This window comes from Protopterus annectens, chromosome 13.part0, assembly GCF_019279795.1.
Source record: "Protopterus annectens isolate FY-2018-M chromosome 13.part0, PAN1.0, whole genome shotgun sequence".
NCBI lineage: Eukaryota > Metazoa > Chordata > Ceratodontiformes > Protopteridae > Protopterus > Protopterus annectens.
In genome coordinates this window covers 948,858,468-948,875,514 of record NC_056747.1, presented here as the reverse complement: position 1 = coordinate 948,875,514, position 17,047 = coordinate 948,858,468, and the positions used below count along the sequence as shown (strand labels likewise).

At 39.0% G+C, this 17,047-nt stretch overlaps 1 protein-coding gene across 1 annotated transcript in view; it reads left to right on the top strand.

The window, feature by feature from the left end:
- ATP6V0A1 (ATPase H+ transporting V0 subunit a1) overlaps positions 1-17,047 on the top strand; it is a 1,075,307-nt gene that overhangs the window by 989,888 nt on the left and 68,372 nt on the right. Inside the window, exon 21 of the mRNA XM_044054711.1 lies at positions 10,750-10,921. Coding sequence (XP_043910646.1) covers positions 10,750-10,921 — 172 coding nt within the window. The remainder of the gene's footprint in view (positions 1-10,749; positions 10,922-17,047) is intronic.

Sequence of the window (17,047 nt, the reverse complement as noted above, 5' to 3'; positions counted from 1 at the left end):
GTCTAAAGATGATGATAAGAAACAACCACATAAAAGTTCAGCTTGTCAAACATAATAGGTGGGAAGAATAGATTTTTATTATAATTGATATGCTATCCATATTATTGTGGAACATAAACAACCTTACAGATACAGACAAAAAAAGTATTGAATTGTATTAAGAAATGTAGAGTGCAAATAGCAGTGCTGCAGGAGACATAAGCATGTGAATTTGTCAAAGAAAGGATTTCAGAATGGATATTCAGCAGAATTTCAGAGACAAAAGAAAAGGGAAATAATTGTACTAATTGCTAGATGGGCTCCAATAATGATAGAAGAGGAGAAAAAGACAGTAATGGTAGATTTGCAGTATTAAGGAGCTTTGGGCAAGGGAGGAAGATTAACTAGCATATAATTATATTCCAACAAAAACTGTTGTTAAGGAGCTTAAGGAAATTTTGAGAGAAATAATCAAGTTTCAGCAGGGAATGTTGCTTATAGATGGGGACTGGAACTTCATTTTCAATACTGAGGATATATCAGGGGGACCTAGAAGGCAAAATATAACAAAAGAGGGTATACTTCTGAAGACATTTATGACATTATTTGGTATGGAAGATGTGAATTCAGTAGTAGGAACTCTGGTAGAATTAACATATTATTCCCCAATTTACAATGACTGGGCTAGACTAGTTAGAAATTGTTTCACAGGAACATGCATATTTAATTGAAAAATTTGACATACATACATACAAAATCTGTTTCAGATAATCCACTGATAAAAACTAAGCTAAAAATGTGGGTTATTGATGTAAAACTGAGGCAATGACTTCCTACCTACCTGTTAAAAAAGAAGACTTTAAGGAATAAATAGTGGAAACCATGTGATTGTTGTTAGGGAAGATAGAAATATCTTCATAAGTGATAGCTAGTGAGTGGGATAAAATAAAAATGGAATTTAAAAATAGGGTAGAAATAAGGAGAAATCAGGATGGTTAAGAAGTAATATCAATTACTTATATGGATTGACAAAGGTATTGCATAATAAGGGGAATCACACAGAACAAAAAGAGGTACAAATGCAGAGTGTTAAAGGGAAAATAAGGGAGTATCTGGATAATACGCTTGAGTTTGGAAAGATTCCTGTTAAAACAACTATTTTTTTATAACAACTCTAAGCCGCACAAAAAATAAATAAAGCAGTGATTTAGGCAACAGAAAGTAGAAAGGGTTGGCACTAAACTTAGGGAGCTTATAACAAGAAAAATAATAACCCTACAGCCTGAAGAGGTATTAGATGTATTTTGGAAATTTTATGGAATATGTATAAAGCAGAGAAATGTGGAAATCAAGAAACAGCACAAGTGGAAGTAATTTGTTGAAGACTTAATTATGCCAAAGTTAGAAGCAGATGAGACTCAACAACTAACAGTCAAGATTGAAGGAGAAGTGAAAGATCTGCTCTGGTAGAGTTTTTAGTTGAACCTAGAACAGAAGCTGCTGTTAAAACCTGGATAACTAGTAGGGCGTATAAAATATTGCATGATAATTTAAGAATGAGAGAAGGTTAGAAAAGATTGGAAACAGACTATAAGGGCAATTTAGAAGAGAACAACAGAAGGACATGTGTATTCCCCCAAGTATGCAGCAAGCAAAGATACTAAACATTCTTTGAAGTGTTTGAGTAAGTATTTTATATCTCATGCATACCTAAAAAAGAATTTTTCCTCACGTAGATAGCAAATTTTGGATTCATGATGGGGTGTAAAGATTAGAGTCCACGATGTGAATGTATTCCCCATTCTGACAAAATACAGATGTTGATATAGCATCTTTCAGGTGACGGACCTCTTATAGTAAAAAGAATGGGTCACATCACTTCCCTAGGCCTTCATTCCCAGGTGGTCTGAAGACAGCAATTTTATTTTGCATGGCTTAGTTGGTGTTGAGATGGGCACAGTCTTTAATAATTTGTAAGAAATACGTTAAGCAGTTGTACTTCTGAAGCAGCTGTATTATGTCTGTTTGCAAGTGTTTTAAAAGCTGTTTCAAGTTTCAATTGATGTAATAAGTTTTGTTACCCTGCAGCCATGAAACTTCCTTAACACTTTGACCCATTCTTTCTCCTAACTCCCAGTATCTTGTAACACCAGGAAAGGGAGCAATATCCAAGGTTTACAGCTGCCATCCAGTAGATAGGTTATAAGATTTATTTTTTAATACTCCTTCCCCCACTTCCCTTTTACCATACAACCACTTTGGATGTATGCTCTTGGACACCAGTGTGTAACAGTACAGTGTCTTAAGGGTAAGCAGTTCTTCATTAGTGGTAGAATGTTTTAAGAGGTTATGTGTTTAAAATTTTTTGTAAGTGGGATGTATCCGCAGAACACCTAACATGGATGCTTTCTTGTCCATTAACCCCCTTTAAATTAAAATATATTAGCCACAGGGTTATAGCACCTCAGAAAGAAAAATGAAGTATTCCTTTTATTAGTTGTGCTGCAAAATGAAATATCACCTTATCTCTGAGGCAGAGTAACCTCAGAATTCATTGATTTAGAAGTAAGTGTTAGGCTATCAGTCTGCACACCATTGCAAGCTTAGCCAAAAACACTTATTCACAGGTTTCCTGCAGCCTCTTAGAGGGCAAGGCGAGCTATACCAGGTGAGAATTTGAGGGTGTCCACACAATTATTTAGGCTTACTTTAGAGGCAGCAGGGGTACATCTTACTTATTTGTTGAAGGTTTAATTATTTTAACTGAGTATTTGAGGTGCCATTTGTTATGCAGTGGGATTTGATGTCAAAAAGGGTTGTGTCGTTTATAGCATAAAAGGCTAGATGCAGGTATACATAGAGGAGTCTGTAAGAGACTGAGTACAGAGAGAGGGTTGCCATTCTGTCCTGATACAGAAGATATTTAAGACCAGCTATCTTTTTAGTTATGAATCCCAGAAGTCTCTCAAGTTTAGAGGTATGTTTAAACAAATAAATGCATGTAAAAAAGTGCATTATATTCAGTAATTGTTCTGATAGGATACAAGTAAAGGGAACTATGACTTTTCTAGCTATAAAGGAGATACCTTTGGGAATTAGATGAGCTAAATAGAAGGTTTCCTGTACTACTGCTGAGACATGATGGGCATTCAGTAAAGAATCATCAACAGTCATGACTGGGCCCATTATAACAATGTCTTATTGGAGGGGTGTGTCACCTCTATGGTATATGAAAATATTTTGTTTACCAAAATGAACTGTACTACACTTTTTCACATTTAATTTGAGACTGTTGCCATTGCACCAGTTGTTTACATGGTCTTACCCATGTTGTAGCAGTTGTGAGTCAACAGCTAATTTATAGTCCTGTGCAAACTAAAATAACTGTAGGCAAGGAATGTTAGCCTGAAGATCTGAGAAATAGATGCCAAATAGGAGAGGACCCAACACCAAGCTCTGTGGTACATGACTAGTAAATATTTTTCCTTTCGGAAGTGGTACCTGCAGCATCAAGCACATGGGTTCTGTATCAGATAACCACACAACATAAGGCTCTATATTCAGATTCACAAGTCTGTGAAACACATCTACAATAGGAGTAGTGTGAAAAGCCTTCCTCGGGTCCAAATGTGCTGTATATAGTACACAAGCATTATCCACTGCTTTGATGACTTTTTTAAATAAATGAATGAGGTTAAAGAGGCTCATTAAATTTCTTTGACAAACATTAATGAAGGTCCAGGCTTAAAAGATATTCAGTGTCCAGTTTAATGGGGTCTGAGATATGTGTTCCATAGCTTTACACATGAGGTCAGACATGTTCTGTACAGCTGTTAAGATGCCTTTAGTGGGCATGGGAGAGAGACTATTGTCAGTCCCACAGGAGGGACTTGGGGAGTGCCTGTCTGCATGACAGAGATGTGTTTCTTGGGCTGAAGCTACATCCATTAGTCTGTCTCCTTCTAGGGATTTCCATAGGAAAAAGAAACAAAAAGTTAAGCATTTGTCTTTTTAAGCTCAGTTTCTGTAGATTAAGACAGTTTTATTGGGTTTGGCTCCGTGTTTGGCTCATTCTGCTAGGTCCGTGGCAACTTCTTCAGCCTTCATGGCCAAACTCTCCATTGATGATATTTGTGCTGCCGCCACTTGGTCTAATTCTCACACCTTTATATCACATTACAAGCTGGATTTGGTTTCCTGGGACAGGGCTTCCTTTGGTTCCACAGTGCTTCGACATATCCTTCCTTGAAGCATCCCAGGGTAGATTGTAGCTGGGACTCTGTGAGGAATAATGACATGGATAACATCAGATAAAGAGTTATGTACTTACCGTAACTTGGCATCTGTGTTATCCTATGTCATTATTCCTCACATTTCCCTTTTGCCATCCCCCTTCCTTGTTGGATCATCTGAGGACGTTGGAGTGTTGTGGGCCCAGGGCTCTTTCCCTTCCTTCCTTTTGGGTTGTAGCAATACTGACTATGTTAGCTAACTCGACCTGAAGGTTAGAGGGCAGCAGGAGATTATGGGAAAGAGAGGAGCTTGAGCCTTGGATCTGACTAAGCTAAAGTTGCCGGCTGAGATCCAAGACCCTTCTGTGAGGAATAATGACTTAGGATAACACAGATGTCAAGTTATGGTAAGTACATAACTCTTTTTTTTTTTTGCTTCTACCCTAACGTCTGTAATTTCTATCCTGGTCCCAAATCTGTAACATGAATGATTGTTTAATTATCCCCTAGTTAGATTGGTAACCCTCATTTTTCCTTTCCAAACGTGTGCTTTTCTCAACATCCTTTATAGTTTACCTCAGTCCCTCCCTTAGTTGTCACCTTTTGCTATATCCTCCACTTTTCTTTTTCTTCCTTTATCCTTTTCAGCAACTCCCCACTTTCCAGACCCTAGCTCTTCTCACTAACAATCGTGTGTAAGCCAGTCTCCACCACAGCCTAGCACCCTAACTTTCAGCTCATGTTGCTCTCACTTTCTCTGCCTGTCATTTTCATATTTTCCATCTTAATATTAACACTATTTCTCTCTATCTCGCATGCTATTTACTAATAACATTTTTTTTCTTTTTTCTGCCTGTTACTGCCCATGACAACTACTTTTTTTCTTCTCTGATTTAACTGAAGCTGTCAGTTGACTAATTATATTTACCTTTTTGATTTTACTAAAAGCAGTCATCTCACAGAATCTTTGTAAGCACAACTTTTTGTTTCTGCTGAAACCCTCTATGATATTTGTCATGAAACTGCTTTTATATTCCTGATTGAATTTTCATTGTTTATGTACTATTTTTTTTTTTGTTGTTAATTTTTTGTGTAAATTGTTTATGGAGTTTTACTCCCTGGACCTCTACTGAAAAGGAGCTGTTAGCCCAGTTGGACTTTCCCAGTAAATAATAGCAAACAAGTCTAAAATAAGTAAATATTAACATTCATACATTTCCTGCTCACCAAGAGTCTTGCAGTTCCAGGTTCAGGGTGACTACTTTCATTTTAGGACTTTACCCTTTCATTTGTCATTGGCTTCATTTGTCATCATGAGCAGCACCTGTAGCAACCCATCTGGGAGAACCAGGTGTAATATGTTCCTCTGTGTAGAAGGTTGGTTATCTCCACTGATTCCAAGAAAATTGAAATCACTGCTCAAATTAAGATTGCCGCTGATTTTAAGCATCTGAAGTCACCCAGAAACACTGCAAATCTCAATTAGCCAAGTTCATTCCTTAGTTTTCCTAGGAAAACTTAATTTGAAAGCAACCTTAAAATGGAACGTCATACTTAATGGTTTTGCTGGTGTTCCTGTAAAGATTTTCCACCAAATTGTAGAACTCAATGCAACTACTGTTTTAGCACTATACTTAGTTGATCTCACAATTCAAACCCCCCAGTGGATCTTTTTCCTTTTCAGCAGGTTCAGTTATAGTTGTACTTTTTGTTAGCTGTGGATGAACCTGTTCAGTCTTTTCCAGTGGCTGTCATTTTCCCTACAAACTGAAACTAATTTTATCAACCAATTTGTCTCCATATGGTTAGATTGCATCTTAACCAGTTTGAGTCTATGGAACTTGCACATTTGTACAGCAGAAGGCAGTGTATCAGTGATCTAACACTGATAGTAATAGGAAAACACTTTGTTATTTTTAACCCCAGTTCCATCACAAAGCTTTGTAAATCAAGACACATAAAACAGTAGTCATGTTTTGTATCCACAGTCAAGAAGGGATAAAGTCTTGGAAGTCCGTTGCAAGCTGTCGTGGATATTTTGCCATACTGAAGTTTGAGTGAAAACTCATTCCAGATGTAATATTTGAACTTTCAATTTCTCCAGCTTTCCCCAGAATAGATCTGTCAGGCAGAGTTGGCACTGATGAGGATCCTAGGTATTGTTGTTTAAAACCCAGTTGTGGGTCTTTCAGATTAACTGCCTGGGAAGAAAAGTTCTTGTATGCCTTCCTTCACTTGAAAGGGTTTAACTGAGGATGAACAGAATCATGCCACAGTGATCTTTGTAGCCCTGTTGTGCCAAATACGTCTCTTATTTCTCTTTTGAATCTCTCCAGTGATCTTATCTCCGTCAAAATTACAAATTCACCTTTCTATATCCCATGATCCCAGAAGCTACATGTCTAGCATCTAAAAATGCGGCATTGACCTGTTACAGAGTTTTGCCTGGCTGCCAGACAAGGTTCATCAAGTTTGATATACTAGTTTGGATAGGAAATGTTTGCCATTTGGGATGGATTTGGTGTTCAAGATCCCTTTTGTCATAAGTTTGAGGTGGTCCTTGACTATCTCCATTCTTTATCTAAGACATGGTTGAAGTTTATCAGGAATTACTGCTTTTTATATTTTGTCAAGTAGAAAACTGGGACAAAACTAGATTGTATAAGGACCTTTTTGAGGCCTGATTAAAACGACTCCAGCTCATGCATGAGGTTTTAATTATATCTTAAAATGTGGTGGTGTCCCACAGATTGCCTTCATATGAGCTCTGTAAAATATCTTGTAAGAAATAATTTCTAACTGATATATTTTCTTCCAAGTGCATTTCAGTGTGGCAGGCTGTTTGGTATGAAAAACCTTTCTTTATTTTACATAAGAGTACAACCTCTAAGAGCAGATCATAAATGTCTTAAATGTGGTGGAATTTTGTTGGTTGGATGAGTCCCAAGCAACTGAAGTCCAACATGATAAATCCCATAGATTGATTGCTGCAGTTACCCCATATCTAACTGCTCACAAGCAGGTCAAAAGGTAAATTGCATAAATAAATAAAAACAATCAAAATATGCTGGGAGTCCATACGATGCCTAGGTCATTTGTATACCACCCATGAACTGTGCACGGTTCACAGCCTTGTCTGCACCAGTTAGAGAGCATCACCTTAGTAAACTCACAGGAATGGGGTGGGGGGGTCTGCCTACCATTTACTGCAGGTACAAATAGGTGTATCTAACTATCACAGCATCATTCCAAAAAACAGATCCAGCTACCCAGAATATTCACAGACACTATATCACCAAGTACAATTCATTTATGCCATCATGGAATCTCTGTTATTGCCATTGTGCATCTTTGCTGTGTCATTTCTATGTTGAGCATGGCACTGTGCACGTTATGGCCCTACTGTTGCTTGTCACAGGTTGATGTTGCTTCACTGTCTACTGGATGACATTTTCAACACAGTGTTGCATTTAGTGTTCTGGTTCAGTTTGCCACATTATAAATGCAGCAAGGTGAATGCAGTGGCATTGGCCACCACCAGATGAGATGGTACTACATATCCGAAAATACATCTGATGTCACATTGGATCAGCTTAGTGATTTAAGTTACATTGGATCAGTTTAGTGATTTAAGAGTTTACTGTCAAGTCAACTACTATCCAGAAAAGTTGTATAAAACTGATTAAATGTTAGGACTATTAAGCATTGCTATCTGTAATAAGACTTTCATGAAGTTAAAGGACTGCTTTTATCCTTTGTTAATAATAAGCAAAGACCGCCTGTCATTAAGTAGATTGTGTCAGGGTAGCATAATAAAACTAGGGTTTGGAAGTCAAGTTCTAAATGGATTTCCTTCCCCACTTCCTATTTAAGCCAACAACTTGGTACTTACTTCTGGGAACCATTGCAGTGGACAGCAGCTGGGGTCTCCTTCCTAATATCCCTTTCTTGGCTTGAACTTCAAGGATCACTAGTTCTGCTGTCAAGGCTTGCACCATCACTTCACCACATTAGTAGGGTGTACTCAGCTGCACACTTCAGTTTCCTGTTGCCATTTATGCATTTTGATCTCAGTCCTAATGCCTTTCATGAGGAAAGTTCCTGAGTTCCATGCTGAAAAGAAAAATCTTACAAGTCTGCTTCAAGTTACCAGATGGCAGATGGATTCTGTAGTAATGTAATTATTATGTTTGTCACACACAGACAAAATTCTGACTTTTCCCCAGTGGAACAATTATTTGAGTAGTCATGATGTAGTGAATGTGCACCGGGTTGCCAACAGGAGGAAGGTAAGGTGTTTGAGCCCTTGTGGGCCATAATCCTTTGTGTAGCAGTTAGTGCAGAGGATTAAGGCTATGATCTGTAAATGGTGTTCTTCCTGTAGTTCAGTTTTTTTTTTCAGCTTCCATGTGCCTACTGTATGATTGTGAGCAAGTCAGTTTTACCTGCCGGTGCTCAATGATCTTCTCGACCTCATGCCTAGTTAATTACCCATGAACCTATGAACATGTCAGAACCTGCATGTCACCTGCCTCTTCTGACTGGGGAAGGGCATAATGTTCAAGCATGTACAAGTGACAGAGCATCAGCATGGCCATTTCACCTAGGCAAAGAGAGAAAAAAGCTTCAGGCCTTCTGTTATATTAGCAGGGTGCAGTCAATGCAAATATCAGCAGGAAGACCTCACCTGAAACCCAAGGCAGAAATTGGATAGAAGGTGGAAGGTAAGGGATCAATATGTTAGGCAGCTGTCAAAGCTTTAGTCTGTTTTGAAGGCCACTGATGTTATAGTCTCTGCATCCTTTTTAGTAGCAAAGTCTCAGTCAAGTAATAGATAAAAGCTTTGTCATCAGGTTATTATCCTGAGAGTATCAGAAAAGGTGTAGACTAGTAAGTTTTAGAAATGGGACCTGGAGTTGATTTTACTTGCCTTAATTCTCCAGGTGCTGGCCTTGAGGTTGCACTATGACTAAGCAGATGGGTGAATATCAGTTGATGGCAAAGCAGTACCCTGTGCAGCTCTGTCCTGCACCAACACCACTGTTGGCAGGTGATCACACATGCTGCTGGAGTCTGTCATCCACTCCCAAGTGAGTGAAGATCTCTTACCTCATACCTGTAGCATGAGAAAATTGCAAGCTTTCCTTCATGGTTCACTGTTACTGAAAGCATTGATGTTCCTTATTGCCCACTTAGGACAATGTGCCTCCTTCACCTTGGAACCATTAATGGATGCTGAGGTGTGGCTTAAAACCATTGGTGACTGGTCTTTTGCTTATCTGCTACCTCTGTCATTTAGACTCATAGGAAGTTAATAGATATGAAGTCCAGGATGCCATTAAAGAGCCAATCCCAATTTCCCCAGAAAACTGCCTGGTTGAGTGACTTGTTTTAGAGTCAGGCAGTAGGCAAATGGAAGCTGAGGGACTCAAACCATGGACTAGCGGAATTCTGGTCATTAACAGCTCATAGCTTTAACCCTCTATGCCAACTGGAGACCGACAAGGGTTACTTCACATAAGTCTCCCTTAAGAGTTAATCTTTTTGATTTCGCTTTTAGCAGTAGCAACAACCATGTTCAACAATCTGTATTTCTGTCATATATTGTATTAACCTTTTTTTTGTGTTGCATTTTCATTTTATTTATTTTATTGCTGAAATGCTTATATTTAGGCACTTTAATACATTTAAATTTGAGTTTTGAGTTTGACTCTTCTAGTGATCCCATACTTGGACAAGCAGTTTCTAGTAGCTGTTGTGAAGGACTTCAGGCATACGCAGACTATCTCTAGGGATGTTCCTTGGTTACAGCTCAGTAAATTGGGAGTCAACTGCCCAGATGCTGTTTCAGTGGATTGGTTTTATGAGAACAAATTAGCACTCTTCTATGTTCATACCTGTCTAATGAGAGGGGCTTAGGGGGTCATGGCTTGGGTGTTCCGGGTAATGATGCAAAAGCAGATTCAGGCTCACAGCATTGTGCACATTTTTGGATTGATGGCAGCTACCGTCTTTGTGGTCCCGGTGATATTCCTTCACATTCAAGTGCTCTGTTGAACAATGAACTGGTATTGGGTGCAGAAACATTTTGCTGTTTTGAATTCCTTGATGGTAGCAGATCTTTTACTCTGAGCCCAGAAAGTTGGACATTTTCCTTGAATCTCAGTAGGGATTTCAATTTCTGCCTCTGAATCTGTTTGATATTCTTACATCTGATACTTCGCTGTTGGATTAGACACAACAGGAGTCTTTACTAATGAAGGGCAAATGGCGTGTCTAGGAGTAGGTGAGTTTTTTTTTTGTTTTTTTTATAAATCTGCTTGAGCTAATTCTCCACAGGTATGGTGTATGGTGCCATATGCTGTCAGGGCATTATTTTTATAGTGTAAGAGATATGTTTATGTGCTATTTCATGCTTTTTATTAAAAATCTCTTATTTAAAGTAGTCTCAGGTACAGAAATATGTTTCGAAATATATTTATTAGAGAGAGAGAGAGAGTGTGCTGCTAACAAAGTTACACTTTTGTTTTATTTATAGAGCTGTCAGAAGTTCTTTGGACCATGGTTATGCATATTGGTTTCCACATCGCAAGCTTTGGCGGGGCATTTGTACTAGTCTTTGTTTTTGCTGCATTTGCTACATTGACCATTGCTATATTGCTGATCATGGAAGGGCTTTCAGCTTTTCTACATGCCATCCGTTTGCATTGGTAAGTTTCAAAGTACTCAAGGCAATTTAATGTGCACTGTTGCTAGATTTTTTGCATGTTGCCTTCCCCATCTGATGTCATTCACGATTACTGTGACACCACAGTTGTTTTCATAGCTACTAGCTATGGTAATTCAGCAAAACTTTGATTTCATTTGGTTAGTAAGCTATGTAGAATGAAAAACAAAACATGTGGAAAACTGAAAACTCCATTTATGATTTGGGGACAATCTCCAGCCTTCCCACTCTTGGCAAAATGAGAAACCAGTATTCTTATGTTTAGCTAATTGTATACAAAAGAATGCATTGGTATGACGACACTTTTTGGTCTAAAAGAAGCACAGTGACTGCCCTATACACTGTAATTGGTTACATTCTCGTTAATATGGACAAAGGTAACTTTACTCTGGCATTCTTTCATGACCTCAAAGAAGCCTTTGGTCTGGTTGATCATAATCTCCAGTTCATCTCACTCACAGCTATTGGTGTTCTTTCCTCATCAATGCCTGGTTTTCTGAATTTTTTCGGTTTGAAACGAAAAGGTTATAATGGGCTTACAAAAACCTCCTCTTCTCCTAGTTTATTAACAGGTGTGTACCCCAAGGCTTCGTACTACCTCCAGTGTTATTCTCAATCTTTATTAACAAGCTTCTGTAAGATTTATCTCTTCTTCCTATCTTATTGTGTGTAGGCAACATGGTGATCTGCAGATTTGGCCTCCTGACCTTGATTATCAAAACAGAACTAGAAAAAGACATAACCTGCTTTATTTTGGGTTGAAAAGATGAACCCAATTCTCAAAATTAAAAAGACCAAGTCCTTGATCTTTGGTAGACACACACACACACACACACACACACACACACACACACACACACACACACACACACACACACACACACTCCGCAGTCCCTACTAGCTGGAAAATAATTCTCAACAGTTGTCAATCCATTGAAATAACGGGCAAGTTCCATTATTTGCCTTGACCCTCAGTTTACATTTACAGTTGACTAAAACATAAATTAACAATTTTCTCTCTTGGTCCAGATGAATATCGCACTTTTTCTCACCAGAAGGCCCAACTGCAATTACAAAAGGTATCACACTTGCCCCCTTTAAAATACAGTCTACCAATTATTTATTCTGCCTCCACAGGGAGTAAAGTATTTTATATACCATATTCAGTCATGTCTTCTAATTTTTAACCCTCTCTCCCAAAAGAGAGTAGCAATGCCTGACCCTTTCTGAGGCTAAATGGCTGTGTTTTGAGCAGAAGTCTCAAGTTCTTGTCAGATCACTTTTATATAAGCTACTAAATTTAGGCTTGTTCCTTCACAGCTGCCTTAGATTACTTCCTCTCAACATCTTGTCTTACAAGCTCTCTACAACAATCTCTACTACTCTTAGGTTCATAGGTATAGAACTAGGCTACTGACCACAAGGGCCTTTTTAAGCCTAACCATGTATGGTAAGTGTATCCAACAAGTTTGACTCATTGGATGTTATTTTTAGGGGTATGAATAACCTAGGGTATGCATGGTCAAATATTTACAGGTTGCCTCTATCCATTAGAGACATAGGTGACAGACCAGAGGTGAATTTCAGATTTTCCATACACTGGTCCAGGTTGTGCTTGAATAAGGACAGGACAGCAATCTGCTTCATATGAAAAGCAAGGTTTGAATCCATGAATCTAGTAGAGCTGATGCTGTTTGTTTTGTGAATATACAAGAGGTCCATCAGAGTGGGATTCTAAGATACCTTGTATGCCAGAGATAGATCACCCCTCAAAAGTCTGTAGGAGACAGAGCATATGGATAGGGTTTTGATGTGATCCATATAGGATATGTTGTTAATGCTGTGTGCTCTTTTTGTGAGGAACCTCTGCAGATGTTCCAACTGTTGCAGTTGTCTGAACTGAAGGTGGTATTGTATTCAGTGATGGGTCTGATGAGGGCTGAGTACAGTGGAAGTATGACTTACTTGGACCTAGATGTCATACCCTTATAATTTGAGCAACATGGAATGATTTCTTTACTACCTTAGACACATGTTGGTTAAAAGCCAGGTTACTGCTTACATATGTCCCCAAATCCCTGACTACTGGGTTTATTCTTAAGGATGTGTTATCAATGTGGTAATTTACCTGGAGAAGCCAACTTCCCAAGGTGTATTATTATGAATTTCTTGGCAATGAGTTTTAAACTGTGTCTGTGGAGCCATTTATTTGTCTGTATTTTTTTTTCTGTTTGTTGTAATGTTTTGACTATTGACATCCTAGTTTTATTGATGTAAGCTCTAGAAAACATCTTATTCTCCTATAGCTTAATTTTATTGATGTAAGAAGAATACATCCTAGCTATATTTCATGTAATGTTTTTTTTCCATTGTCATCCTAGTTTTACTTGATGTAAGCTGTATAAAGTTATATTCTGTAACTCTGAAAATGGACACTATTATACATGTGAGTTGTGAAGCTTTTCTCCCCGGGCCTCTACTGAAAAAGGACTTGTGTCCAGTCGGACTTTCCCAGTAAACAAATGTAAAATAAATAAATAAAATAAATAAGTATTAGTCCTTCCTGGAAGATGTTAGCATCCTGGGTGGATTCTGGGACTGCTCCCAGAATGGATTCATCTGCAGTTGTGGTCTGCCAGAAGCCCTTAACTTTGGCCTTGACTTCCATGTAGTAGATTCCAAAAAGGCGCAGACCCAGCACAGAGCCCTGTGGGACTCATTATGAAGGTGGAATACCCACTCCTAACTTCCTGGGTCCTATCTGAAAGCCAGCTGTCAATCCGGCATGTAATTTAGGGGTTATGCATAATTTCCTGAGCTTTGTTTACAATGCTTAAGTGGGGTATTGTATCAAATGCCTTGGCCAGGTCAGGGTAGGTCAGTATGCACCATTGTGCCCTCATCCACCAGCTTTGGAGACCATCTCAAAGAAATCTACCAGATTGAGTAAGTCTGACCTTCCTTTGACAAAACCAAACCAGGTTGGATCCAGTGTCTTGAGGTTTTCAATGTTATTATTAATCATTTCGATGATAATTCTTTCCATGGCTTTGCACTTGAGACTAGTTAGACTACTCGGTTAGTAGGAGGCCTGCCTTTATGCAGAGGGATGACTGTTACAGTTATCCATTTGCATGGCACAAAGCCTGACTGGAAGCCATTGTTAAATAGTGACTCCTAGTCCTAATACTACGATTACTACCATTCCAAATGCACAATGTATCCAATATACTGATGATTCTACCTTGATTTGCTTTTCTACTTCACAAACAAGTCTGCTATCCCTAACCCAGAATGTCTTTAACAATATTGAAAACTGGCTAACTAATTGACAACTGCTCCTGAATTCCAGCAAAACCAAGCTGCAGCTTTTCTCACCTACCCCTCGATCCACTCATCCATTCTTAACTATTAAGTCTAACAATGGCACAATCATCTCCCCAGATGGCCAAACTAAGCTCCTAGGAGTACTAATGGATACTAACCTCAAATTTGACGTGCATATCGAGCACACTATTAAGTCCATTAACAAAAAACTTGGATCCCTCTACAAGGTCAAACCTTTCCTCACCCCTTTTGCTAGGGTTGCTATTGCACAAACCCGTCTTCTCTCCACTCTCTTCTATGCCTCACCAGTATTTACTAACCTCTCTAAAGCTAATCTCAGCAAACTATCTTCCTGTTGCTACCATATAGCTAGATCTGCCACAGGTTTGGCATACAGGACTCACCTTTGCAACAACCTAACTCAGCTTGATTGGCTGAAATTTCCTTCCCTTTTAAAGCTCAACCAGCTTACAGTAGCACACAAAGTACTCAACCAACCTGACAATACCCCAACCCTCAAGAGCATTATCAGCTCATATAATGCTCTCAGGCCACTTTGTTCATCCAACAAACTATCAGTCCTAACCCTAAAATCCAACAATATAGCAGGTGATTCTCTGTTTGCTAACTCAGTTGGTAAAATTTGGAACCTACTTCCTGCACCTCTTACCCAAGAAACATCTCTTCCCCTATTTAAAAAAGGCCTCGAAATATACTTTAAAACTAACTGTCTCTGCCCCTGGCTAAACCATGACAAACCCAATCCAACAACTTCGTCTTTCTCTATTTATCAGGCTGTTAGCAAGCCAGATATTCCATTCATCTGTTGTCAATGTCTGCATTCACCAGGGTGAGAAGAGCTTGGAGGGAGTGGAATTTCCAGGATGGACTCCTGGCATTGAGCAGTAACACCTTTGGGTTGGTTTTGCCCTGTCAGAAGGTTTACCAGATTGATATTGCCTACAAATGACAAATGTAGGAGAGGGCAATGTTTTAGCCAATATCTGAAAGCTAGTGGGGACAGTTGCAGACCATCCTTAACAAAGCAACATGGCCTGTTGACCATATTCTGTTATGCTAACTAATATTGCAAATCCTTGAAATGACACTAGAAGCTAAGCCAATCATTAAAAACATCATCTTCTGTTAGTGTTGCAGAATCATCCATGGTGAAGGTAGACTGCTGCCTCAATACTAGGCTCATACCAGCCTGGGATGCCTAATCTGAGAGCTCCATAATGTCTTTCTTCATATAGTCCGGGAAAGTATGTCTCAGGTCATTTACACCCACATGGATTATGACAAAGTCTTAACTGGTACCTGTGGTCCAGTGAGCTGTGTGTGTGTGAATGATCTGGCAGATCATGGCCTCCAGTAGACAACTGACTGTAACTTTTTCTGTATTCACCCTGGTGAGTGAAACATCTGTGTGTTTAACAATGGAGACACCTATGAATAAAAAATGTTGGATTTTGTGGTTGCTTGCCTTATGGGTGTTGAAGTTGAGTCTTGTATGTGTTTTGAAGTGCTTTTGAGCTGCTGAGGATATCTTTTGCTGGTCAAATGTCTGAGAGATCTTTAAAAGGATTATTTTTAAGAGCTTCATCTGTGCCTAATCTGTACTGTGTGTGTGGCTGGTGTAGTGTGTGCATTTCTGACAAGCTGATTGATATTACATGTGCTTGAATACGAGAACTTTGCCTCCAGTGACATTGTGTGAATACATCTCTCACATACCTTATCAATTTGTTTACAAAATAAACTGCTTGTCAGAAAAATAAGACAATTGTTACATTGCCTCAAGGCGCCTATATTCACCAAGCTGGCTATGAAGATAACAGGAAAGTTTGTGTCCATGGTATTTGGCCTTATTTGGGTAATCCGTAAGCTGTTGCAAGAGTGAAAAGTAGTAACTGGAGTGTCTACTCCTAAGCATGTGGGTTACTGCTTGTCCCTGAACAGACTAAGTTCATTGTGCACAGCCAATTAACAAGATAGTCTTGCAGGACCAGAAGTGCAGGAAAGCAAAAAGTAAGCACCAACAACAAATACAAAGTAGCAAATTACACAGTAACACTGTCTGGTAGACGTCTGAAAAGGGCATATCTCAGCAATCAGCAAACAGTACAATGTTAATGGCCTTTAAAATTATTTCAAGTGTGAAATTAACAAATAAAGTTAACTTTTATGCAAAACAGTAAAATAAATCTCTTATCTGCCAAGGATGGGGCAGAATTAAGCCAGGACCCTCCCAGAGTATGGTGAGGAAACTGAGCAGGAGACTGTTTGTAGTAAGGAAGGTTTATTCAAGAACAGTACTGGTTTGTTGTGGGGGGTACTCATTATTATGGATCTGTGGAAAACAATGGGTGGGAAAAGTACATAAATAGCTTACACAACTGACAATAGAAATGAAAGAGGAGCTGGAGGGACTTTGGTAATCAGATTCCCGTAAGGGGTGGAAGCCAGAGACACATGCTTTTAAAACCACAGCAGGGAAAAGGTGGAAGGGTGGTGAAACAATTCAGTCTGCAAGAAGCAGACTGAGAGATCGAATCAAATAAAACCAATTCTAGAGCTATTTGATGTCAGAAAATCTAGCAAGTCACAGTTCTCCTAGCTTCAGGTCAATGACCCAAGGTAGGTTAGAATTACAGAAGCTTAAGCTTTTGCAGTTGAGGAATAGTAGGGAAGAACTGTAACTAATCATTTGGGAGCGATACTTAATGTTTCACTGCGGGCTGGGGCAGGCACAAGGAACAGGGAAAAACAGGCACTGGAA